The sequence below is a fragment of the Terrapene carolina genome, unplaced genomic scaffold (genome assembly GCF_002925995.2).
Source record: "Terrapene carolina triunguis isolate 2854851 unplaced genomic scaffold, T_m_triunguis-2.0 Scaffold35022, whole genome shotgun sequence".
NCBI lineage: Eukaryota > Metazoa > Chordata > Testudines > Emydidae > Terrapene > Terrapene triunguis.
The window spans coordinates 2,186,912-2,212,146 of record NW_020699373.1 but is presented as its reverse complement, the minus strand read 5'-3'; the positions used below and the strand labels follow the sequence as shown (position 1 = coordinate 2,212,146).

At 46.6% G+C, this 25,235-nt stretch overlaps 1 protein-coding gene across 1 annotated transcript in view; it reads left to right on the top strand.

The window, feature by feature from the left end:
- The window catches only part of LOC112116424 (E3 ubiquitin-protein ligase UHRF2), a 191,476-nt gene that overhangs the window by 34,460 nt on the left and 131,781 nt on the right, over positions 1-25,235 (top strand). The window contains exon 2 of the mRNA XM_029914317.1: positions 3,849-4,091. Within this exon, the coding sequence (XP_029770177.1) occupies positions 3,849-4,091 (243 nt within the window). The remainder of the gene's footprint in view (positions 1-3,848; positions 4,092-25,235) is intronic.

Sequence of the window (25,235 nt, the reverse complement as noted above, 5' to 3'; positions counted from 1 at the left end):
TTTTTTTTTTTTTTTTTTTTTTTTTTTTTTTTTTTTTTTTTGGAGGTTCTGTGTTTGCACATCTCCAGTCCTTTGGGACCTCATCCATCCTCCATGAATTCTCAAAGATAATTGCTAATGGTTCCAAGATTGCTTCAGTTAATTCCTTAAGTACCATAGGGTGAATTTCTCAGGCTCTGCATACTTGAATACATTAACTTATTTAAATGCTTCCCCCCCCCCCACTCTGGCTTGAGTTTCTTCCCCTTTGTTAATATTAATAGCGTTAAGGATCTAGTAACAACTGACTTGTAGTGAAAACTAAGGCGAAATAGGCATTAAACACCTCTTTCCTTTTGTTACTGGCTCTCCTTCCCTGCTAAGTAGAGGACCTACACTTCCTTCATCTTACTCTTAATGTATTTATAGAAGCTCCTCTTACTGCCTTTTATGTCCCTTAGTAGGTGTAACTAAGGCTATGGCTACACTTGCAGATGTAGGGCATCGGGAGTTAAACCAGCCCTCGGAGACACAAGCAGGGAAAGCTGCTATGTGTTTACACTGTCAGCTGCAAGCACAGTGCCGTGGACACATTAGCAGCTCTTGCAACCCCACAGAGAGCAGTGTATTGTGGTAGCTATCCCATTGTGCAAGTGGCTGCAGCATGCTTTTCAAATGGGATGTGTGTGACAGGGAGTGTGTTGTGTGTGTTTTGGGGAGCAGAGAGTGTCACATGCTATCTAAGTTCAGACAGCGGCAGGAGGAAACCCCAACATCATCCCCCTCTCACCCCCTGCCTCTCTCACATGCACAGGCCTGCCTCAGCAGCAGCAGCATTCCACAGTAATGGTTTGCTTTGTGTCCCGGAGCAGATAATCATGCCGGCTGTCAGAAACAGAGCTTTGAAAGGGGATATCTGCATGCCTGCAGCAGAGTTCAAAACAATGACCAGAGTGGCCACTTGACTTCAAGGGATTATGGGACGTTTCTGGAGGCCAGTCACAGCGCAGTAATGCAACACATCATCCACACTGACACGCGGGCGTTTCAGCCAGGGCGCAGCAAGCTCTATGCTTCTTGTGGTGGATTACCAAGGGCGCTCTCTAAGTGCCTTGCCGGTGTGGACACCTCAGGAGTTAGGGCGCCTGGGGCTGATTTAATGTGCTGTAGCTTGCAAGTGTAGCCAAGCCCTAGGAGCACTTGCAGTGACTGAAGTGGGGCACTGAGAGCTGTGGGGGGTTCACAGCCACTGTTGGAAGACAGGATACTGGGCTAGATGAACCATTGTTCTGATCCAGTATGGCCGTTCTCTTTGAAGGGAAGGAAAGAATACAAGAAGTGGGGGAAGAATACTGATCCCACCTCTTGTTTAGTTTTCCAGCATTTCGTATGCTCATACAAGATTAAAATTCTGATGTAGGATAAGTTGTTTTTTTTATTTCCCCAACTCACTGGAAGAAGTCCAATGAGGGTAGTGTCCTAAGCCCTGCCTGTCTCACAGAGATAGACACCTAAGTCCAGGCTGCAGGGAGGCACTTATTTCTGCTAATGATCCATGAATGGGAACCCCTCTCCTGGAGATAGATGGACCTTGTTTTCTGTGGGAATGAGTTAGGCACCTGCCTCACTCCACACACACTGTGGGGAGGAGGTGCCTTCTCTTCCCCCTCCACCCTCCCTTACAACTTTTAGCCCAGTGGTTAGTGTTGCCTGGGATGTGGGGGACCCAGGTGTTCTTCTCCCCCCCCCCGCCTCATTCTGCTGGAGGGGGAGAAGGAGACACAGAGGTAGGACTTGAACGGGTGTGCTCTAACCATTGAGATATGGGATATTCTAATGTGGAGTTCCCTCAGTCTCTTCTTTCGAAGCTGTTCCACTATGGATACATAATGAAAGAGTGATGGGATCAATGGGACTGGACCCTGGGTCTGCCATCTCTCAGGTGGATGCCCTAACTATTGGACTAGAATCATACTCATGCTCTCGCTCTGGCTGAGTGACTGTTCTGCTGTGGATGAATAGTTTAATAGTCACTGACCAGAGAGAGTGACATTTCATGATGGTGGTTAGGGCATCTACCAGGGAGGTGGGAGACCCAGGGTCTAGTTCCCTTGCTTCAGTCACTACTTTATTTATCCACAGTGGAACAGCTGCAACCGTAGAATTTGAGTGAGCCCCACATCAGAATATCGCATAGCTTCGTGGTTAGAACACTCCTGCCTGCAACTGAGGCAGAAGAATGCTTCTCTTCCCGCAGTTCATGGATAGCTCTGGAGCTTAGATAGGAGATGTGTCTGGGTGCCTAGAGAATCAACACTGAGAATGCCCAGTGATGCCTATGGAACGTTTTTACCTTGAAAACTTAGATGCCGAGTTTAGGTGCCTACAGGACTGGGCAGGAGTTTCGTGGATTGCAGTAGAGCCTAAATCTGGGATTTAGGCATCTAAGTCTAAGATTTAAGTGCCTTTGTGGCTTGGGCGCCATAGTTCTTAACTGGCAAGTTAACAAGACTCGCTTGCTAAATAAACCCATATGTTTAACCCCTTCTGGTCTTAAACCTGGAGTAGCAAGCTTTCTTTCCTAAATCCAGTTTGTGGGTGCTCTTGATACAGATGAGTTCTTTATAGAAACCTGAAGGCCTAAAATAGGTAATTGCATTCTTTCTCTAATTATAATCTCACATAATAAGTATTTCTGTCTTTGTTTCAAAAGGTAAACCTATTTTTGTTTTCAATTTTATTTTTAACCCTTTTGTGGCTGTCTGGATATTTTAGAAAACTGTGATAGTAAAAGATTATTTAAGTCTAAAATATTGACTTGCTGCTTTGAAAAGATTGGGAAAGGCTGAATTGTGACGTTGTACACAATAGAGTGGTTGTCAGTAAAACTTCATTTCCCACACTTAACCACATAATTGTATTGGAGACAGTGTAGTTGTGATCTGCATTCTCAGTGGACCATCTCAGATTTAAAATTTTTATTAAAGCTAATGTTAAAATTATATAATACACAGATTGAGAAGTGTCTGTTCATTTGGGTATAGTGCTAGATTATCCACAAATACAAAGTTTGTTTTTAAAAGTCATATGATACGTTAGTACATAATCAGCAATAATTCAAATTTAGGTGAATAAACTTAAGACAGTTTAGATATTAGTGTCCCAAGTATTCGGGTACATCATTCATGAAAAGTTGTACAGAGATTTCGTTGTGGAAAGCAAAATATATCAATGAGCGAAGACTGTCCCTCATACGGCCACAGGCGCCAACTTTCCTTGGTGCTGGTGGGTGCTCGTGCCCGCCCCGACTCTGCCCCCTCCCTGCCCCATTGGACCCCTCCCCAAATCCCCGGCCCCGCCTCTTCCCCGAGCACGCCGCGTTCCTCTTCCTCCCCCTCCCTCCCACCACTTGCTGCGTGAAAAGCTGTTTCGTGGCGCAAGCGCTGGGAGGGAGGGGGGAGAAGCTGGACTCTCCGGCGCACTTAGGCGGGGAGGTGAGCTGGGGTGGGGGAGCGGCACGGGGAGCACCCACCAATTTTTTTTTTGTGGGTATTCCAGCCCCGGAGCACCCATGGAGTCGGCGCCTATGTATACAGTAAGGCCCAAATCATGCAAAGATGCACATGTATAGTTTTTATGCCTGTGAGTAATCTCATTGGGTGAAATCTTGGTCCCATTGAACTTAAGGGTTTTACTGTTCACTTCTAGCAAGAAACCGACAAAAACAATGACCTCATAGAAGTCATTTAATTAGTGATTTAAAAAATGCATTACAATTTTCTATTCTACGGAATTATTGTGTTAAGAGGGAATCTTAGCAATATTTCTTAAGATGGAGCTTTGCAAAATAAAATCTACTCTTTTGACAGCTGGAAGATGGACATACTTTATTCGATTACAATGTTGGACTAAACGACATCGTTCAGCTTTTGATACGGACTGAGTCTGATGCTCCTACCACTTCCTTGACTAATAAGGATGGAGAAGTCAACCCGTGTGCTGTTGCCAACTGTAAGAACAAAGTCAAGAGAACAACAGGGAGTGGATCGCCCAATCAGCCATCTACATCTGCTCGGTCATTTCTCATTGATCCTGGCATTGGATTGTATAAGGTATTTGCAAGTTTTGAAATCATCTTGTTTTGTATTTCTAGGTTCAGTTCTATAGCTTATATAGACCCAGATCCTTGAAACACTCTCATGTGCTTAACCTTAAACATGAGCATAGACCCACTGACTTCAAATTTAACATTAAGCATGTGTATAAGTATTAAGAGAATCAGGGCCAGTTGTACTGTCTGGATTGTTTTAATTAAAGATTTGTTAAAAATGATGATCACACATCTGCTACAGCATCCAGGTACAGTAGGTAACTTCACTATGATGGGATTTAGGTGTTTAGTTTCTGTCTAAGGCTCTGATCAGTATACTGACGGCACATACTTAAGGTTAGACATGTGTAAGTAACTTGCTGAACTGGGCCTAAAATAGTAAGCCATCTTACTACAAAAATGTTTAGATTTCAATTTGCACAGTAAGAGGTCAAATGTAATAGAAAACCTTGGTCTTTTTTTCTCCTCATCTCATCATCTGGGCAGATGATCTAGTCTTGCTGCAATGTAGATAGACAAACTAGAAGTTACAGATTTCATGGTAGGCAGCCTCTTTTCTGCTTTGTCCAGCGTCTGTCTACCTTGTGAGAAATTTGAGAGCTGTCTTGTGTGCAGGGTAGTGTTCAAGGCGATAGAAGAAAAGTGTGCTACTTATGCCCTAGCTGAGGCTTACAATTTGAGTTGCAAGTTGGAGAAACATCTTCATGAGGCTCGCTCTCTCCTGATATGAAGTCACTTTAATATGTCCTAGAAGTTGTTGTTACAATATCAGTGTAACAGATGGGAGATACTTTTCTGATCATACCTCACTTGCACTATCCAACAACATCCCACGCAATCGGCATTATAACACCACCAGCTAGGAAGCAAGGAGGCGAAAAACCTGTCAACTACATCTGATATAAAGACACCGGCTTTCCCACTTCCTATCCACTAATTTTCCCTCTTCTTTCTTTCTTACACTAGAAGCATAAAGCCTGTTCTTCAACTCCTGTGCTCCCTTTTCCCCTTTCATTAGGGCTATATCTACACTACGCAGCTTTTAGCAACACGGCTGTGTTGTTACAGCCGTGCTGCTAAAAGGCACACAGCGTAGCTGCTGTTTGTCAGCTCTCCTGCTGACAAAAAAAAACCTTCCACCCCCAACGAGTGGCGTTAGCTTTGATGGCAGGAGAGCACTTCTGCTGACGAAGCGCTGTTCACACAGGCGCTTGTCGTCGGCAGGACTTTTGTCTTTCAGAGGTGTTAACCCGCCCCTCCCTCCAAAGACACAAGTTTTGTCGTTCAGTTGCCAGAGTAGACATAGTCTAGAAGAAGACAAAGGATGAAGGAAAACACCACAAATCAGAAAGAACCTAGAAAAGATGGATTTCTCAGAGAGATGCTAAAATAAACCCTTATCAATAGCCTTTAGGAAATTAAGGTAGGGGCTTTCTTAAGTTATTTTATTTTCTAACCTCCTTTTTTTAGGGTGAAAAGAAGGTAAATTATCCTTCTTGCGCAGAAAGGGACCACCTGATTGCCTTATCTGCCTCTGTGAACCATCTCCATGGAGGCAGGTAGAAAATTCTGCCATCACGATGTTGTTGAGGACTGTCAAATCTTCTCTAAGATTGCCTTCAAGCACTTTGGTTTTAGGATATACAGAAAAGTATTTAATATACAGATAACGGGGGGGAGGGATAGCTCAGTGGTTTGAGCATTGGCCTGCTAAACTCAGGGTTGTGAGTTCAATCCTTGAGGGGGCCATTTAGGGATCTGGGGCAAAAATCTGTCTGGGGATTGGTCCTGCTTTGAGCAGGGGGTTGGACTAGATGATCTCCTGAGGTCCCTTCTAACCCTGAGATTCTGTGTGAATGCAGGTGTTAAATTACTTGCAGTTTCTAGATGTCAGGTGCATTCTGTTGACTAGGTATCCTTCCCTAAACATTCCAGTTAAATGGCAGGTTATAAGAGTTTATTCAAGCCAAAAATATAATTAAAAAAAAATCCTGCTCAATGGAAAGGAACGTAAACTATGACATGCTTAGGTATAAGATGGCAAAAAGTATTTTTGTGTCTCTCTACTTGCTTTATAAACATTGAGAAATACTTTACCTAGAAGTAGGAAGCCTGCAAGAGAGTCATTGGATCTGCTAGACTATCGGGTCAAGGGATGAATTGTTGAGGATTAAAAACATTGCAGAGAAGTTGAACGCTTTCATTGCATCAGTCTTGACAACAGAGAATGTGTAGATGGCTTTTGTTCTCAGGTAACTAAAAGGAAGGTGCTGTCAGAAACTGTGGTATGCAAAGAAAAGGTGTTGTAAGAAAAGTGATAATTTAATTTGCAGCAAGTCACCAGGACCAAATGCTATTCTCCAGAGTTCTGAAGGACCTTAAGAATTAAGTAGCTTAGCTGCTAACAAAAATATACCGGTCATTAAAATCAGCAGCTTTGCTGGAGGGTTTTTTAAAGTGCTAGGATCTGGAATTTTCAACATCACGCCTAACATCACTACCAGGTATAGTAGTTGAAATAACTTCAAACAGTTATTAAGCACTTAGATTAAATATCATAGGGCTAAACCAGTGTTGTGTCTGTGCCTCTCCTAATTGAATTCTTGAAGGAGCAATAAAGATATAGTTTACTTAGACTTTCCATAAACCTTTGGCAAAAATCCTTTTATGAGACTTTATGAAGGAAACTGAGTAGTTATTCTTTGAGTGATATCCCTGTGGGTGCTCCACTGTAGGTGCAGCCGCACCCCCTGCACCTGGGATCAGAAGTCTTCACTAGCTGTGCCTGTTGGACTGCACATGTGCACCTCCCCTCTGTCGTGTGTGTGCGGGATGTGTATATATAGTGGTGTGCGGTCCAACCACCCCCAGTTCTTTGTCTACTGCCTTTGGTCTGGGATAGAATCCACTAGCAGAGCCAGCTTCTCCTATTCCCTTACATATAGTGCCTTACCTGATAGTGTAGCTAGTTGTTTTTCTTGTTCTTCCTTCTTCTATCTGTATAACATTTTTTTTATTAACTTTTATCTTTACAGTTCTCCTAGATTAGGCTTCTGTTTTTCCCACTTCCCAACTGGAAGCCCTTTTCCCTTCACTCTTACGCCTGGCTCTCCTGGGTTTAAGAAGTTCATCTTATGCGGGGCTGCCTTCTCAATAATGGATGGCCACCCACAGTGTATCTGCTGTCTGGGAGAGGGACACGTTCCTCAAAAGTGATCTCACTGCTTCGACCTGAAACCCAGAGCCAGAAAAGATAGGGACCTTGGATTGAAACTTCTCATGGAGAAATCACTTCTTCCGGCATCAGACCCGAACTCTGCCCCAGAGAGGCCCTCATGTTCTACCAGGTCATTTGTCAACCCCACTCTTCCACGCCCTGTCAAGAGAGTCATCCTGTGAGCATGCGGATGACAAGAAATGGGCTTCCTCCTCCTCTCACTCTGAGCCACAGCCCACCAGAACACTGTCCCCAGCTAGGTTGGTGGCTTCAACCTCATTTGACAGGGGACATAGCTCCAGGCCTTGTCTAAGTATCTCTGGTACTAGCTTAAAGAAACCTGTCTAAAGTCCCTATCCAGGCAGACCTTCAGCCCTTGGTGCTGTTTCCCAGCTTTGAGGACCAAGGCAGCCCACTTGCAGGAGCTACAGCACTAATGCCATTTCTGGCACCAACAAAGCCATTGGCACCAGGCAAGTCTTTGGCACGAGCTAAATCTCTGGTTCCATCTTCTGAAACTTCAGGGATGTAGACCCTCTCTTTGGCGCTGGTCTTACAATAGCACTGATGATGTTCCTTCCTCCTCCACAAGACTTCAGATACCTAAAGACCTTCTGATATCTGATGCTCCTGAGTATCCCCTTCTTCGACTGGACCTCCCTCCACTTCTACCCTCCTTTCTAGACTCTCAACATTCCTCCCTCTCTTCGCCGAGGATCTTCCCCAGTGAGGAGGAGGACGAGGGCAAATTGCACCAGGTTATCCTCGCTATACGACCCCCCAATCCTGGCAGGGACCACCATGGATGCAGTCACATGTGCCACTCCCACTAAACTGGCCATATTGGGACCCTTGTGCTATTTACGGGGCACCATTCAGGAACCTTCCCAGAGATCAAAGCTGGAGACCTCCTCCTCCCTTCTCCATTGGCGTCTTGCCATCAGGAAGTTGAACCGTCACCAGTACCAACTGAGGAGGAAGATGAGGAAAAAGCAGGCTTTCCCCAACTTTACATTTTTCCTCCTCCTCACCTGAGAAGGCGATTATGCCTCCATCCCCTACATCTGCCGATAACTTCAGGCACTTTCAAGATCTATTCCATAGGATTGTAGACTCCCTACAGATCCCACTGGAGGAAGTCAAAGACTGGTAGCATAAACTGCTGGATATCCTCCACACATCCTCTTCCGCAAAGATCACACTTCCAATCAGTGAAGCTTTTCTCGAACCTGCAAAGGTTCTGTGTTGGACCCCGTCTTCCATCCCTCTGACCTGCAAACACGCTGATAGAAAATATTACATTCCAGCAGAGGATGCTGAATTTTTATTTTCACATCCCACTCCAAATTCTTTAGTGGTCAGTGTGGCACAGGAGAGAGGCCGTTAGTACCAATCTTGATCTAGCCATCCAGACAGAGATTGGAAATGCCTGGACTTATTTTGATGCAAGACATACTCTTCAGTCACGCTACAGTTGAGGATTTCAAATTATGAAGCTCTCATGGCCAAGTATAATTATCTAAACTACTTTAAATTGGAGAAACTTAGCCATGATTGATCAGAGACTAAAAAGGAGCAATTCCAGTCCTTGATAGTGGAGGGACACCACCTAGCCTGTATGGCCCTACAAGCCTCATTTAGACTCTCCAGTCACCGATCCATTGCAACTGCTATGGTCATGAGACTTGCATCATGGCTACATCTCTTGGGCTTTCCTAAGGAGATACAAACCACAGTATAGGACGTACCATTCAAAGGACAGAAACTATTCTGGGAACACACAGATAACTCTCTGCACTCCCTTAAAGACTTCCAAGCTACACTTCATTCTCTCAGGATATACACGCCAGAACCAGAGACACTTGGGGAAGTACCAACTCCCCTCATGATCCCGAACCCAACAGGACACCCCTCAGTGACATTACCACACCCAATGATGTTGACAAAAAGCTCCAACTAAATGTAGACTCCCCCCACTTCTGAAGGGGCTACATCTCACTCACCAGCACCAAAGCAACTATTTTGAAGGTGTGGTCGAGGCCCTGAGAAGCCTTCCCTTGTTCCAGTCATCCTCACCATCTCTGATGTTCCAACAGTTTGGCAACCGACTAGCTCCGTTTTTCCCATCTTGGAGTCTAGTCACCTCATCACATGGCAGCAGCCATATTTGTGGTCAGACACGCAAGACTGCACATGCGACGTCTTCAAGCATGGCTCCATTCCGTATACCTCCCCCACAAACACAGCATTCACAAACTTTTATCTATGTCAGGGTGAGTCAAGGATTCACTACTGTGATGGACACAGCCCAACAAGGTCTATGTTGGAGTTCTGTTCCTATCACCATCACCAGCTATGATCCTAACCACTGATGCCTCCTTAATTGCTTGGGAAACGCATCTACACAAACACATAGTGCAGAGCAGATGGTCGTCGACCGAATCCATCTTACGCATCAACCTCCTAGAGCTATGAGCGGTCTGCGATGCCTGCTGATGTTTCCTACTTCTTCTTAAACAGTACACCGTAAGAGTGTTGACGGACAATCTTGCCTTCATGTATTCTATCAACAGGCAGGTGGAATGAGGTACCACTTGTTATGCACGGAGACAATCGAACTGTTGTTCTGGATAAACCAGTTTCACCTTTCTATTTCAGCCACGTACCTTCTGGGACACCAGAATACCACCGCAGACATACAAAGCAGGACATTCTCACACGATCACACGTGGGAGCTGGATATGCGAGCACTTCACCCCATATTCAACCAGATGCATTCCTCATAACATGGGATGCACTTCTCCTGTAATCCCCCCTCACCCCCCTTCCTGTCTTCGCAAAATAGAGGCCGACTGAGCGCAGGTCATACTAATAGCTCCAACCTGGCCACAACAGGCCTGGTATACTTACCTTCCACGTGTGATGGTATGCTGACTGATTTCTCTCCACCTAACACTGTGGCTCCTCTCACAGGACTCAGGATGCATCCCAATCCAAATGCTCCCCCTAAAAGCCTGGCTCCTCTTCTGGTGTCAGGATATTGACTGCATCTGAGCAGGTTAACAGATACTTTTGAATAGCAGATGTGACACGACTAAACACGTGTACATTCACAATGAGTTTTTATTGCTGGTGCGCCTCACACCTGGTTGATGCAGCAGAGTTATTCTTGATTACATTCTACACCTTAAGCAGTCAGGATTGGCCAATAGTTCTATTAGGGTACAGTTGACAGCAATCTCTTCTTTTCATTCCCTCATTGATGGTCACTCCATCTTCGCATACCTGCTCACGAAGCACTCTTGAAGGGTATTGAAAAATCTCTTATCCTCATATACGAGACCCTACCCCGGCCTGGAACCTAGCCCAGTCCTATGTTCTCTGTCTAGATCAGTGTTTCTCGGATACGGCCACTGTGTGGCTGCATACGGCCACCAGGGGCTTTTCTTGCGGCCACAGCCTCCTGGGCAGTGATTGGGGGGGGGGCAAGGCAGCAAGGAGGGGTTGGGCCCTGCCTCCCTCTTGAGCCACAAACATTGGAGGAGCAGACAGCCATTGTGAGTTCCCCACCTTCCTGGTGGTGGTGGAGCTCAGGCTTCCGGCTTCAGCCCTGGTGTGGCGGGCAGCAGGCTCTGGCCACACGGTAGTGGGCTCTTACCGTGGGGCTTCAGGCTCTGGGCTTTGGCTGCAAAGCGGTGGGCTCCATCCCCTGGCAGCTGGGCTTCAGGCTACGGCTGCTGGGCTTTGGGCTTGGGCTCACGCCCCCTCCCCCTTATCAACCCTGGCCCCCGCTGCCGCCCCTGGCCCCTCACCCATCCACCCCATCACCCTTGGCTTCCACTGCTTCCCTACCCATGTTCCCATCCAAGGCTTAATTTGTCCCCCAGCTTGCCAGGGCTGAGTAAGTCTGCTGTGAAAAATATTTGCATGTTTAATATCACTTTTCACTGCTTCCCAACTAGCTAACAAGTCTGCTTTGAAAAGTGACATTAACAAACATACAAATATCACTTTTCACAGAAGCAGACTTACTAGCTAGCAAGTTTTTAAAAAAACCTTGCAACCAAAAAAGCAAAAGAAACAACAACAAAAAAGATAAGAACATGCAAAGCACCTTATTTGTGTTTTTATTCTGTTACAGCTCTCATGGCATATCCACCATAAGTGTTTTATAAAGACAAAGTTACACTACGCCCACACCCAAGATTCTTACCTAAGGTCCCAACATCTTTTCATCTCAAACAACTGATACACTTCCCTTTCTTTTTCCTGACGCCTCACAGTAATCAACAGGAGGCAGCGCTACACACCCTGGACGTGTGGCATGCATTGGCCTTCTGCTTGGACAGGACTAAACTCTTCTGGAAATCACCACGATTATTCCTCTCCACCACCGAAAGTTCCAGAGGCACTGCTATATCTAAACAACGCCTTGCTAAATGAATCTCAGCATATATGTTTATCTTATGAACTTCACGAGAGGCAACCAACGCAATCAGAACACGTTCCACACGATCGCTATCTACCTCTATTGCCTTCCTTAATAATGTCTCCGTGGATGACCTTTGTAAGGCTGCCACATGGGCATTGACAGACACTTTCGCCTAGTACTACACTCTTCGCACGAGGCCTCAACGGACACTGTCCTCGTATATGCTGTCCTATCCGCGGCTGTGCGGTAACATCTTCCTCCCCTTTGCTTCGGAGCCGAAAACATAATCTCTGTAGCAGAGAAGGAACTGGGGGGCGGTCTGACTGCACAGTGCTGTATGTACATCCCATGCATAGTGCAAGAGAGGGGAGGTTCACGTGTGGTCCGATAGGCACTGCTAGTGAAGATCTGAAATCCCAGTTGTAGATCCTCCAGGTGCAGCCAGGTAATATAGTTTGCCTTTCAGGCCCACATTAACTCTTTCGTCACTTGTGTGGAATATGCACCCTATCACAGTAAAATTCAAAAAGATTTATACATGCTTTTAGAATAATAAGAGGGCAAAATTGTGTAAGTGCTATAAACATTCAACCTTGAGAACTTAACTTCCTTGGAAGAACAAGTTTGAAGGAAACTTCTCCATAATCATGCTTGCATAATTGTCCATTATAGTGGATTTGTATCTTATGAAACATTTGGTACTGACCAGTGTCTGATTAGTTATGCAATTCCTATGTCCCTTCTCCAACCTACTATATTGGATCCCTACCTCAAGATTTATAACAATCATGCTTCCATCAGTTTGCATTTTTGCTGGTGAGTAGCTCTCAACAATGCTTCAGCAGATTTGGTTGTTTGCAATTTCTAAGTTTTGGTGAGTCTTTTTTTACATTTTGTTGCAATCCTCTTCCTGTAGCATCAGGTCACTTTAAGAGGGTGATAAGAGGTTCTCAATTTTGCCACTTTGGCTTTGTACCAACTATTCATTTCGTTCTGAGAGCACGTGTGGCATGCAACTTCAAAGGTGGTCCTTCCTGACCTGTGTGGCAAGGTCTCTTTAACTCTAAGACAGGGTGGGCAAACTTTTTGGCCCGATGGCCACATCTGGGTATGGAAATTGTACGGCGGGCCAGGAATGCTAATGAAATTGGGGGTTAGGGTGCGGGAGGGGGGTGAGGGCTCTGGCTGGGGGAGCAGGCTCTGGGATGGGGCCAGAAATGTGGAGTTCAGGCTGTGGGAGGGGGCTCCAGGCTGGGGCAGGTGGCTGGGGTGGGGGGTGCGGGGGCTGGGGTGTGGGGCTGGGAGGTTGGAGTTGCAAGAGGATGCTCTGGGCTGGGACCGAGGGGTTCAGAGGATGGAAGGAGCATCAGGGCTGGGGCACAGGGGGTTGGGGCGTGGGAGGGGGTCAGGAGTGCAGGCTCCAGGCAGCACTTGCCTTAAGCAGCTCCCAGAAGCAGCGGCATGTTCCCCCTCTGCCTCCTATACGGAGGCATGGCCAGGCTACTCTTGGGGCTGGGACAGCATGTGGAGCCCCCTGGCTGTCCTTACGCGTAGGAGCCAGAACGGGGACATGCCACTGCTTCCGGAAGCCACATGGAGCCACTGCACGCACGGAGCAGGGCAAGCCCCTGACCCTGCTCCTCGGCTGGAGCGCCGGAGCGGGCCAAGCCCCGGAGCCTGCTCCCCGGCAGGAGCTCGAGGGCCATGATTAAAACGTCTGAAGGGCCGTATGCAGCCCCAGGCCGTAGTTTGTCCACCCCTGCTCTAAAAGGTACTTTTGGCATGCCATATGTGTTCCTCATGCATGCTAGTACCTTTGGGTGGCCTGTTCCTTTTGGACTTTCCAGGACAAAGAGTTCTAGAGTGTCTTTCTTTTAGCATCTCCTGATAATTTGGATAACATTTCTACCTGTTTTGAATCTCTATTGCTGTCAAATTATCTTGTCTCAATTTTTAAAGTCAAATAAGTTCTACTTAATTATTTTAGAACTGTAGCAAGATCGAAACTCACCGGTGCAATGCCTCCTGCTGGTCATCTGGGAATTAGCGCTTTTCCAGTCTTGGAGCGCCCTCTGCTGGCCGGTGGCTCACCTTCCTCAGGCCCTCGTGTCCCTCCCAAACCCCAGTGCCCCTTTACCTCGGGGTTCTGCCCTAGCAGTACCACCACACTTCGGGTTTCCCCTCTCAGGGGAACCCCCTACCTCTATGCCCACAGTGGCTACAGCCAGTCATCACCAAGCCACCTCTCACTGGGGCAAACTGCAGTCTGTACTGACCACTCATAATTGGCAAGGGGGTTGGACCAGCTGCTTCTGCCTATTCCAGGGCTGCACCTCCCAGCCCCAGTACCTGCGTAGACCTTTATCAAGGCCTCAACCTGGGGAGTTACCAGGCTGGAGCTCCCCAGCGCCTCTTGCCCTTCCCCAGCACTGCTCTGTCCAAGGTACCCTTTGCTCCTTCAGCAGCTAGAGAGAGACCTTGACCCATCTTCTCTCTTAGGGCTTCTTATACAGAATCAAACCCGCTCCTGATTGACTCCCCGTGGCAGCCCTTTCCCACGGCTGTTTTTAACCACTTCCACACTGGAGCAGGGTGACTGCCTCACTACAAGAACATTCAGTAAACTTTGGTATTTCTATATTTTTACAGTATTGGCAATAATAAAAGCTCCTTTATTCTTGATACAACTGTATGCCCACAGCTTGAATTGCCATGATTTCGTTTCTGAAATATGGGACTCTCTAATCAATATTTACCTGAATATTCCAGTGCTGTGTTACACAGTTGGTTGCTTTTTTTTCATATATAGGCTTGGAAGGATTAGGTTTTTATCAGTAAATGTCCGTTTCACTATATGCAAACAAAAATCCCTGCCATTAATATTAATGTACAGATAGGCAGAGTGAGAAAGATGGTGCTTGAGAGCTTATTAGCTTGATTTAATTATATTTACTTCGCATATTTTGACATGTGATGTTGATAATTTGTATTGTAAAGCTATAATTTTTCTTATCTCAACTTCTCCTGTTATTAAATAATTGTCAGTCCCCCCCCCCCCCCATTGTCTGGCTCTCCCATAATTTCTCACAGCTGTGAAATTTAAATTGATACAAATAGACAAATAATGCTTAAAACTAAACATTGATATTATCCATCAAAATTATTATAAAAATTGAATTCTGGCAAGACTATGTATATGTATTATTTATTGCAAGTTTGGCTCTGCTATTTGAAATCTCAGTTTGTGGTTAATTTCTTTAAATTAAAACCAGTGATTTTGGTAGTTCCTGATTACTGTAGACCAGTGGTTCTCAAACTTTTGTACTGGTGACCCCTTTCCTATAGCAAGTCTCTGAGAGTGACCCCCTTATTAAATTAAACACACTTTTTTTTTTTTTAAATATATTTAACACCATTTTATAAATGCTGGAGGCAAAGCAGGGTTTTGTGGTGGAGGCTGACAACTCATGACCTCTTCCCCACTCCCCCCTCATGTAATAACCTCAGACCCCCTTGAGGGGTCCCGACCCCAAATTTGAGAATCCCTGCTGTAGACAAAATTGACTAGTGTCTGGATGGGGTATGCTAGTGTAAATGGTCCACTGTGTTTAAGGATCGTGATTTGTGTGTGGTTTTTTTTTTTTTTAAAGGGCGGGGGCACATTTGCATTAGCAAGTGGGAGAGCAGTAGAGTAGACACAAGGGGTCAGCATAGCAGCTAAAGTGAGCAGAACTGGCCCAAAAAAATGGGAGGTAGCCAGAACAGCTGTTGTGTGTTGATTCTATAGGTTTGAGGTTCTAGCCGGAGCATGTATCTTAGGGTATGTCTACACTACGAGAGTAGTTTGATTTTACTTAAATCGAATATGTGGAATCGATATTACAAAGTCGAACGTGTGTATCCACACTAAGGGCAGTAATTCAACTTTGAGTCCACACTAACGGGGCAAGCGTCGACATTGGAAGTGGTGCACTGTGGGCAGCTATCCCACAGTTCCCGCAGTCCCCGCTGCCCATTGGAATTCTGGGTCGAGCCCCCAATGCCTGCTGGGGAAAAAAATGTGTCGAGGGTGGTTTTGGGTAACTGTCGTCATCCAACCGTCACTCCCGCCCGCCCGCCCTCCCTCCCTCCCTGAAAGCGCCGGCGGGCAATCATTTCATTTCGCGCGCTTTTCTGGTGAGTGACAGCGCGGACACCACAGCACTGTGAGCATGGAGCCTGCTGCGACCATCGCTGCAGTTATGGCCATTGTCAACACCTCGCACCTTATCGTCCACCTTTTCCAGAGGCAGATGCTGAGAAATCGGGCGAGGAGGTTACGGCATCGCGGTGAGGACATGAAGTCTGAGAGTGGCACAGACCTCTCGCAAAGCACGGGACCCCGCGCCGTGAACATCATGGTGGCAATGGGTCATGTTGATGCTGTGGAACGGCGATTCTGGGCCCGGGAAACAAGCACGGACTGGTGGGACCGCATAGTGCTGCAGGTCTGGGATGAATCACAGTGGCTGCAAAACTTTTGGATGCGGAAGGGAACTTTCCTGGAACTTTGTGAGCTGCTGTCCCCTGCCCTGAAGCGCAAGGACACCCGGATGCGAGCAGCCCTGACTGTCCAGAAGCGAGTGGCCATAGCCCTCTGGAAGCTTGCAACGCCAGACAGCTACCAGTCAGTCGCGAACCACTTTTGGCGTGGGCAAATCTACCATGGGGGTTGCTGTGCTGCAAGTAGCCAACGCAATCGTTGAGCTACTGCTGTCAAAGGTAGTGACCCTTGGAAACGTGCAGGTCATCATAGATGGCTTCGCTGCGATGGGATTCCCAAACTGCGGTGGGGCTATCGATGGGACTCACATCCCTATCCTGGGACCGGACCACCAGGCCAGCCAGTACATTAACTGAAAGGGCTACTTTTCAATGGTGCTGCAAGCACTGGTGGACCATAGGGGACGTTTTACAAACATCAACGTCGGATGGCCGGGCAAGGTTCATGACGCTCGTGTTTTCAGGAACTCTGGTCTGTTTAGACGGCTGCAGGAAGGTATTTACTTCCCGGACCACAAAATAACTGTTGGGGATGTGGAGATGCCTATAGTGATCCTCGGGGACCCAGCCTACCCGCTAATGCCCTGGCTCATGAAGCCCTATACAGCGCTCTGGACACTGAAAAAGAACTGTTCAACTACCGTCTGAGCAAGTGCAGAATAGTGGTGGAGTGTGCTTTTGGACGTCTCAAGGGGAGATGGAGAAGCTTACTGACTCGCTCTGATCTCAGCGAAACCAATATCCCCATTGTTATTGCAGCTTGCTGTGTGCTCCACAATCTCTGTGAGAGCAAGGGGGAGACCTTTATGGCGGGGTGGGAGGTTGAGGCAAGTAGCCTGGCTGCTGATTACGCCCAGCCAGACAGCCATGCGATTAGAAGATCCCAGCGGGACGCGCTGTGCATCCGGGAGGCTTTGAAAGCTAGGTTCCTCAGTGAGCAGGGTAACCTGTGACTATTAACTTTGTTTAAAGAGAAGCTGAACTGCCCCCGTTTCTTTACTCAGTTTATGTTGACTATCCTCTGCAGCTACATACCCCGTTCACCCCGTCCCCCCCTTCCAACACACATTTAAAAATAAAATACATGGAACTTTGTTAATGAACACCGTTGTCTTTATTACGGGTTTCGCGGTAAAGGGTTGAAACTGGGACGCAGACTGTGATGGGGAGCGGGCGTAGTGATGGAAAGAACGCTTATAAACTTGAGGAATGACAGGCTCCTGCTCCTAGAGCGGTCCGCAGTGCTGGACTGGTTGTTTCAACGGAGCCTGCCACCCCTCCTTTTCGGGACTCTGTGTGTGGGAGCTATGTGACTTTGTGGCGGGGGAGGACGGTTACAGATCCCCTGCTGCGTGGCTCTGTGATCCAGGATAAGGACCGCTGCATAAGATCTCTAACCGCCCTCCCCCGCCACAAAGTCACATAGCCCACCCCCACACAGAACATGAAAACCACCTCCCAGACTGACCAGGGTGCCTAGTGACTGCAATGTGTGTGTGACCTGCTGCTGAACCTGCCCCCGTGTCTGTACCCTGGTAAAGGTGACTGTCCTCTCCAATTACCAACCCCCTTCCACCCTTCAAACACACTCTCCTGTAAAAGAACATGATGGAAACAGTAATTAACAGAAACGTATTTTTTTATTAGCAACTACACAGTTAGGGGATGAAACTGGGACGGGGGCTTGGGTGAGGTGGGAAGGAAAGGACTTATCAAATTTTGGGGAATGAGAGCCTTCTGGTACTCAAGCAGTCTGCAGGGGTGGAGTGACAGTTTTCACGGCCCCTGCCGCCCCTCCTTCTTGGGACTTTGGGTGGGCGGGGGAGGGTAGTTAGAGAGAGACTGCAGCAGGGCTCTGTCCTCCTGCCTCCGGTCCTGCGAAAAATCCACAAGGCGCTGGAGCGTGTCCGTTTGCTCCCTCATTAGTGCAAGCAGCATTTGAGTCGCCTGCTGGTCTTCCTGACGCCACCTCTCCTCCCATTCAATGTGTGATCGATGGATTTGGGACATGTTCTCCCTCCACTGGGTCTGCTGGGCTGCCTTGGCTTGGGAGCAGCCCATAAGTTCTGAGAACATGTCGTCCCATGTCCTTTTCTTTCTCCGCCTAATCTGCGCCAGCCTCTGGGAGGGGGATGCCGGGGTAGGTCGGGAGACAGTCGTAGCTGTGGGATGGGAAAAAGGGAGTGAATTCCTCAAAGATAATTTTTTGTCAACAATGGACATAGTCTTTCTCTGTGATGAAGACCATGCACAGCACCTATCACATGCGCACTCAGGACAAGGTCGAATTTTCGGCCTTCGCATTCAGTGCCTGTGGTCTTGCACTGGAGATCAGACAAGCGGGGCAGGACAGCGGAATTCAGGTAGCAGGCTGACATGGTAAGCCGTAGACTTTTGGCTGCTTAAAACTTACATTACAGCAGTGCCCTCCTTTCACGTTCAAAGCAATGCTCCTAGCGTTGGCCAGTTCCTGCTGCTGGCAATCCGGCAAGCATGAACTCTGCCCCTGTCCCAGCCCCTCGCGGCTGTCCTCGGGAAAGATCCCTGTATGCTACCCCTTTCCTGCCTCCACCGCATGGCTGTAAACCGCCGGTTACAGTTCTATAAAGGAACAGGCAAGCAGTCCCAACAGTAACATTCCCCTAATTCAAAGCAGGTCACCATGAGCGACATCACTCTGCTGAGGATTTCTGGGGCAGAGAAAGACCGCATGCTGCGTGAAAGCCAGCAAAAACCAGGGCCGTATGCCGCCATGCTCTGCAAAGCAATGATCCCGGAGTACTTGATGATAGCCTGGCGTGGAAAAGTTTCCTACCACGGAGGACCCAATAAGGCCGCTCTCCCCAGGAACTTCATGCAAAGGCTTTCCAGTTACCTCCAGGAGAGCTTCGTGGAGATGTCCCATGAGGATTTTAGCTCTATCCCCGGACATATAGACCTTCTTTTCCAGTAGCTGCACTGGCAAGGACTAAAAAGTAGAGCGCCTAGGGCAAACTAATCATGAAAAACCCATTGTTAATATTGTTAAAATTCCTGTTCTGTTCAAAATAAATGTTTACATGTTTTAAACACTTACCGACTGATCCTTCCCCTGATTCTGGCTCCGGGTTAACGCCTGGGGACGGTTGGTAGGGGATCTCTGTAAGGGTGATGAAGAGATCCTGGCTGTCGGGGAAATCAGCGTTGTAAGCGCTGTCGACTGCCTCGTCCTCCTCATCTCCTTCCTCATCTTCCCCGTCCGCTAACATCTCCAAGGAACCGGCCGTCGACAATATCCCATCCTCAGAGTCCACCGTCAGTGGTGGGGTAGTGGTGGCGGCCGCACCTAAAATGGAATGCAGTGCCTCGTAGAAACGGCATGTCTGGGGCTGGGATCCGGAGTGTCCGTTTGCCTCTTTGATCTTCTGGTAGCCTTGTCTCAGCTCCTTGATTTTCATGCGGCACTGCGTTGCATCCCGGCTGTATCCTCTCTCTGTCATGGCTTTTGAGATCTTCTCGGAGATCTTTGCGTTCCGTCTTTTCGAGCGCAGCTCCGAAAGCACGGACTCATCGCCCCACACAGCGATCAGATCCAAGACTTCCCGATCAGTCCATGCTGGGGCCCTCTTTTCTATTCTGGGATTGCATGGTCACCTCTGCTGGAGAGCTCTGCATCGTTGCCAGTGCTGCTGAGCTCGCCACAATGTCCAAACAGGAAATGAGATTCAAACTGCCCAGACAGGAAAAGGAATTCAAATTTTCCCGGGGCATTTCCTGTGTGGCTGGTCAGAGCATCCGAGCTCAGACTGCTGTCCAGAGCGTCAGAGTGGTGCACTGTGGGATAGCTCCCGGAGCTATTAGCGTCGATTTCCATCCACACCTACCCTAATTCGACATGGCCATGTCGAATTTAGCGCTACTCCCCTCGTTGGGGAGGAGTACAGAAATTGAATTTAAGAGACCTCTATGTCGAACTAAATAGCTTTGTTGTGTGGACAGGTGCAGGGTTAATTCGATTTAACGGTGCTAAATTCGACATAACCTCCTAGTGTAGACCAGGCCTTAGAGTTCTTTTGTAAATTGAAGTTGCCCTTCCACCAGCCTCCCCTAGTGTAATTCTGGACAAGGGCAGAATCCTGTCTTGGGGGCGAAGTACTTCGTTAGTACAGGCTAGATCAGGTCATGCACTTTCTATTCCTTGCACCATCTTTGCAAAATTTGATACTGTACACTGCTTTCTGTGCTCTTTCATGTCTCTTAAACAAGTGTTTTACTTGTACGTATTTCTTAAATTGCTTTATTGCCATGGCTCTTTACATATTAACAATTTGAGTGACATAGGAATTTGCTTCTCTTCCTTGCAGCTAATTTCAGGTTCAGATGTGGTAAGAAATGCAGTGGAATTTGTTAGATAATATGTTCTGTTGCCTCTTGCTGATTATATATGTTACCTGATACATGCATGTACCTTTCTTTCACTTTTGAAGTCATGGCAGTACATTTTCTTCCATGATTTTTTGCTTTGTATTCATAGCTACAAGTGAGCTTGCAGTGGTGGTTTCATTTGGCTGAAAGAACTAGAGGCCTTTTCACATGTCTCATTTAATATTCAGTTACCATGGAAACTTGCTGATACTGAACTGCATACCGCTGCAGCTGAAGTCTAGAGGCATTGTTAATGGTTTGTTACTTAGAGGCTTATTATCAGTCTTCAGAGTGCAACGGAAATAATAAAATTGCTCACCTAAGTGTTGCAGAGCAGAGGTAACACAATGGAGTGAAGTAGGTCATAGCATTGCAGATTAGCGAAAGGGGCAAACATAGGCCCATTTACACAACCACTGAAGTTAGTTTTACCACTGTCCTTAAGAGGTGTGGGGATCGGACTCATACCTTTTCCTGTTCTCACCCTTTTTCTTATCCAAATTTTTAACGTTTGGGTTAATTTTATTTCTATTAGTTTTATATGATATATTTTCTCTTTTTCTAGTCGTCTTACTTTCTAACAGATTTAGGAAATCTTAAATCTTAAATACTTAAATACTCTTAAGGAGACACACATAATGGACTTGAAATTTCTTGAATTTCACTGATGCTATTTTTAATTGTCTCAAGTGGATGTTATCCCTCAAACAAAGATAATCTATACATGAAAAATTGGTCAACAAATATCTTTAACTGGTATGTGATGTTGTACTCCATATGTTTATGGAAATATGCTTAGGAGTGTAAATATAATGTAATTGGAATATGCTTTATGCAAAAGATCTCTTGTAAGGTATCCTTACAAAGCTTATTGACTGAGGGTGTTCATCCTATTTGTATGAATGTATCATTCTTGTATCTAAAACTAGAAATATGACGTTAACTCTGAGGTCCTATTGTAATTATGCAAAGTGTGGGCCATTAATGGTGGGTTAGAATCTTGATGGCACCCATTGACTAGGACAGTTGGCTGTAGATGGCTTATTTATCTGCAAGCCTTCGTGTGGACCTGGGGGCCAGCCTGTGGGTAATAAAGAATGAGGTCTTACAGTGACATGTGATTGATTCCAGTGTCAAGTGACACAATCTTAAACCTGGTGCTTTTCCATTTAGAAGGAGGGGTGGGAACCAAGAGAGACAAAGGAGTCCCGCCTTGGGCTAAAGCTATAAAAGGGGGTGGAACAAAAGGGTCCAGTCATGAGAAATCCCCTACTTACCACCGGTGCTGGAACAAGGACTGTACCAGGAGAAAGGATTGGGGTCAGACTAGGAAGGAGTCAAGTCTGTGAAAGAAGCTTATTGGAACATCTCTAAGGGTGAGATTTACCTGTATTCAATTTCTTAAATGTATTAGGCTTAGACTTGCGGTGTTTTGTTTTATTTTACTTTGTTAACTTACTTTGTTCTGTCTGTTATTACTTGAAACCACTTAAATCCGACTTTTTATTCTTAATAAAATCACTTTTGTTTATTATTGAACCCAGAGTAAGTGATTGATTAATACCTGGGGGAGAAAACAACTATGCATAACTCTCTATCAGTGTTACAGAGGGTGGACAATTCATGAGTTTACCCTGTATAAGTTTTATACAGAGTAAAACGGATTTATTTGGGGTTTGGATCCTATTGGGAGCTGGGTGTCTGGGTGCTGGAGACAAGAGTATCTGCCGAGTGGTTTTCAGTTAAAGCCTGCAGCTTCGGGGATGTGGTTCGAACCCTGGGTCTGTGTTGCAGTAGGCTTGCGTGTCTGGCTCAACAAGACAGAGTTCTGAAGTCCCAAGCTGACAGGGAAAATGGGCTCAGAGGTAGTTTCAGCACATCAGGTGACAGTCCCAAAGGGGTCTCTGTGACCGAACCTGTCACAATGTAGAGCCCTGAATTTAGATAATACACAAAATATCTGTTCAGCACAGATCAGAAAAGGAAGATTTTGTGCTGTTACACTAATTGACTTCCTCACCACAGAAATTGAAACTGTGTTCAAATCTTCCCACTTTTTGCCTATGTAACTTGCATTTCTATGATCCAACCTTTTTTTTCTGGCTACATATCTACAACTTTTCTCTGGGTCTTCATCACACCTCTTGATTACTTTAACCACCACCACATCCTCACAGGCCATCCCAGTAGCCGTATGACTTCCTACAATCCATACAGAATGCAGCTGCTAAGATAATCTTGCATGTGAACCTGACCATCTCTCTTCTTCTTTGAATCCCTGCACTGGCTTACCCATCTTCACTGCATCGAGTGCATGCTTTTCGTGATTGCTTTCAAGGGCCTATACAACGCTGTCCCTTCTTATTTATTTCCTCTTGCCTTATCAGATCATTTCCCATCCTCTGTGACGCCAGTCTTTGTAGCCCTGTTTGTCTGCTTATCCCACAATTGTCCCCCTGCTTTCTGCATCAATACATTTTGTGCATGGAATGCCCTTCCATAGCTGCCCCACAAAGCCTTTGTACTCCTTTTTAAAAATCTTTTGTAAGTAGTTACCTTTTCTGCAGTTTCCACCAGAAGTGAACTAAGGCTGGGATTCTTCCTTCCACACAGAAGGTGGGCTGAGTCACCCTTGCCTTCTATCTCCCTCTTCTCCAAACCCAGTGGAGGGTGTTGTGCAGGTGTAGGGCCCTAAGTTCCTTCTAAGCTGTGCGGGCACGCAGCAGGCTATCAAGGGCTGTGCAAGTGGGGAGAGGCGCTGCTTCCCCGGCCCTGGAGCTCCCCTGGCGGGGAGAGATGCTGCTGCCCCAGGCTGCTGTGGCAAGGAGAGGCTGGGAGGAGTTCTCTCCCTTGCCCTCCCTCCTTCCCCCCATCCCCTGGGCAGCCTGCACCCCAGAGCCTGCACCCCCAGCCAGAACCCGAACCCTAATCCTCTGCCCTGGCCTTGAGCCCCCTCCTGCACCCCAAAACCCTCATCCCTGGCCCCACCCCAGAGCCCACACCCCAACTCTCTGCCTGAGCCCCCTCCCAAACCCCTCGGCCCTACCCCCACCACACATCACCTTCATATTGGTGCACATAACACAATTCATTCCGCACATGGACGTAAAAAATTAGAGGGAACATTGGCGAGGGCTACTCTGGGAGAGGAGAATGAGAGAAGAATGTGCTCGGGACTCTCTGTGTCTTCCTTATCTTTTTGCTGATATTTTTTACCTGGAAAATTTATACAATCTGGACCTATGTTACAACTTCCTCTCATAGGAAATCCCAGGAGTAGCTGCAATCAGGGGTAATCCTTGCTAATGTCATTCCCTCACAGTTTGGCTGTCAGGAAGATGAAGGTAGGGAAGTGCAGGATAATGCAGACTCAGAGTGATGTAGGAAGGTCGCCTCCATAGCTAGCTCCCCATGTGTTTTTAAAATGAGGGATGATCAGGACCTAAGCCATCTACTTACCTATTTTATTTATCGCATGTAAGAACTGTTGAATGTTGGAAGAGAGTGGAATCTGGGAATTTCTATGAGAGAAAGATAAGAGGGTTAAATTGTGGAAGATGGTTGGGAGTGAGGGAAGAGAAAGGGGACTAGTGATCAATTAACTTCTTATTTATTTGAACACCAAAACCATGTAACTACTATGATAGATACCTGTTTTCACCATGGTCTTTTGTATTTTACATCTTTATCCTCCATTCTTCATCTATTATGCTCTTTAGGATAGGATCTGTGCCTTCATTAGTGCTTGTAAAGTATTTAAATACTCTCACATTTGAAATAGTAGTAGTAATTACTATCACTACTAAAATTTTTTTGCACCTTTCTTATATCAAACAAGTTTGCATAGGTTCAGAAAAGATTACTCTTTGAGGCAGTATTGTCGAGTGGGTAGTTAAGGGCTGTTTCTGTCATTGCCTGTTAGCTTCAGTGTCCCTACTTGTAAAATGGGGATAATACCCACTTGGGGAATTTTTTGGGGGGCGGGAGGTAGACGCTTTATATAAGGAATGTATTATTACAGAAGAAGAAAGGGGTGTACGTGTAGTTTCTTTTAAAAAAGTTGTTTGGCAAAATAACTAAAACTAAATAAAGCCCTGAAAAGCATCTGTTAAAGTGGTAATAGTTGAAATGGGCCCAGCAGGAACAAAAAGCCACATCTCAGAAGTTTTGTTTTAAATAACTTGGACCTGGTCTGAGCAGTATTAGAATGTACTTTTAATTTGGTAGTATGTATTTCTCCTTTATATGCCATTTCTTCTTTTGGTACAACTCCATTCTATCAGACTGCTACAATATTTCTTTGCTCAGAGTACAGAGTGGATGGAGGTACAGTGAAACCCCGCTATACTGCGATGTTTGGGGTCCAAAAAATTACATAGCGCTAAATGCGGGGTCGCGGTATAGCGGGGTTTCAAGCCCGTCAGTAGTCCCCAAGGCAGTGCATTGATGTGCGCCGCCTAGTGCCCCTAGTGCCTAGCAGGGGAGAGAAGCTGCAGCCCCGCGCCTGCCGGGGACAGTGAGCACCGGCGCCCACAGCCCTGTTGTTCTCT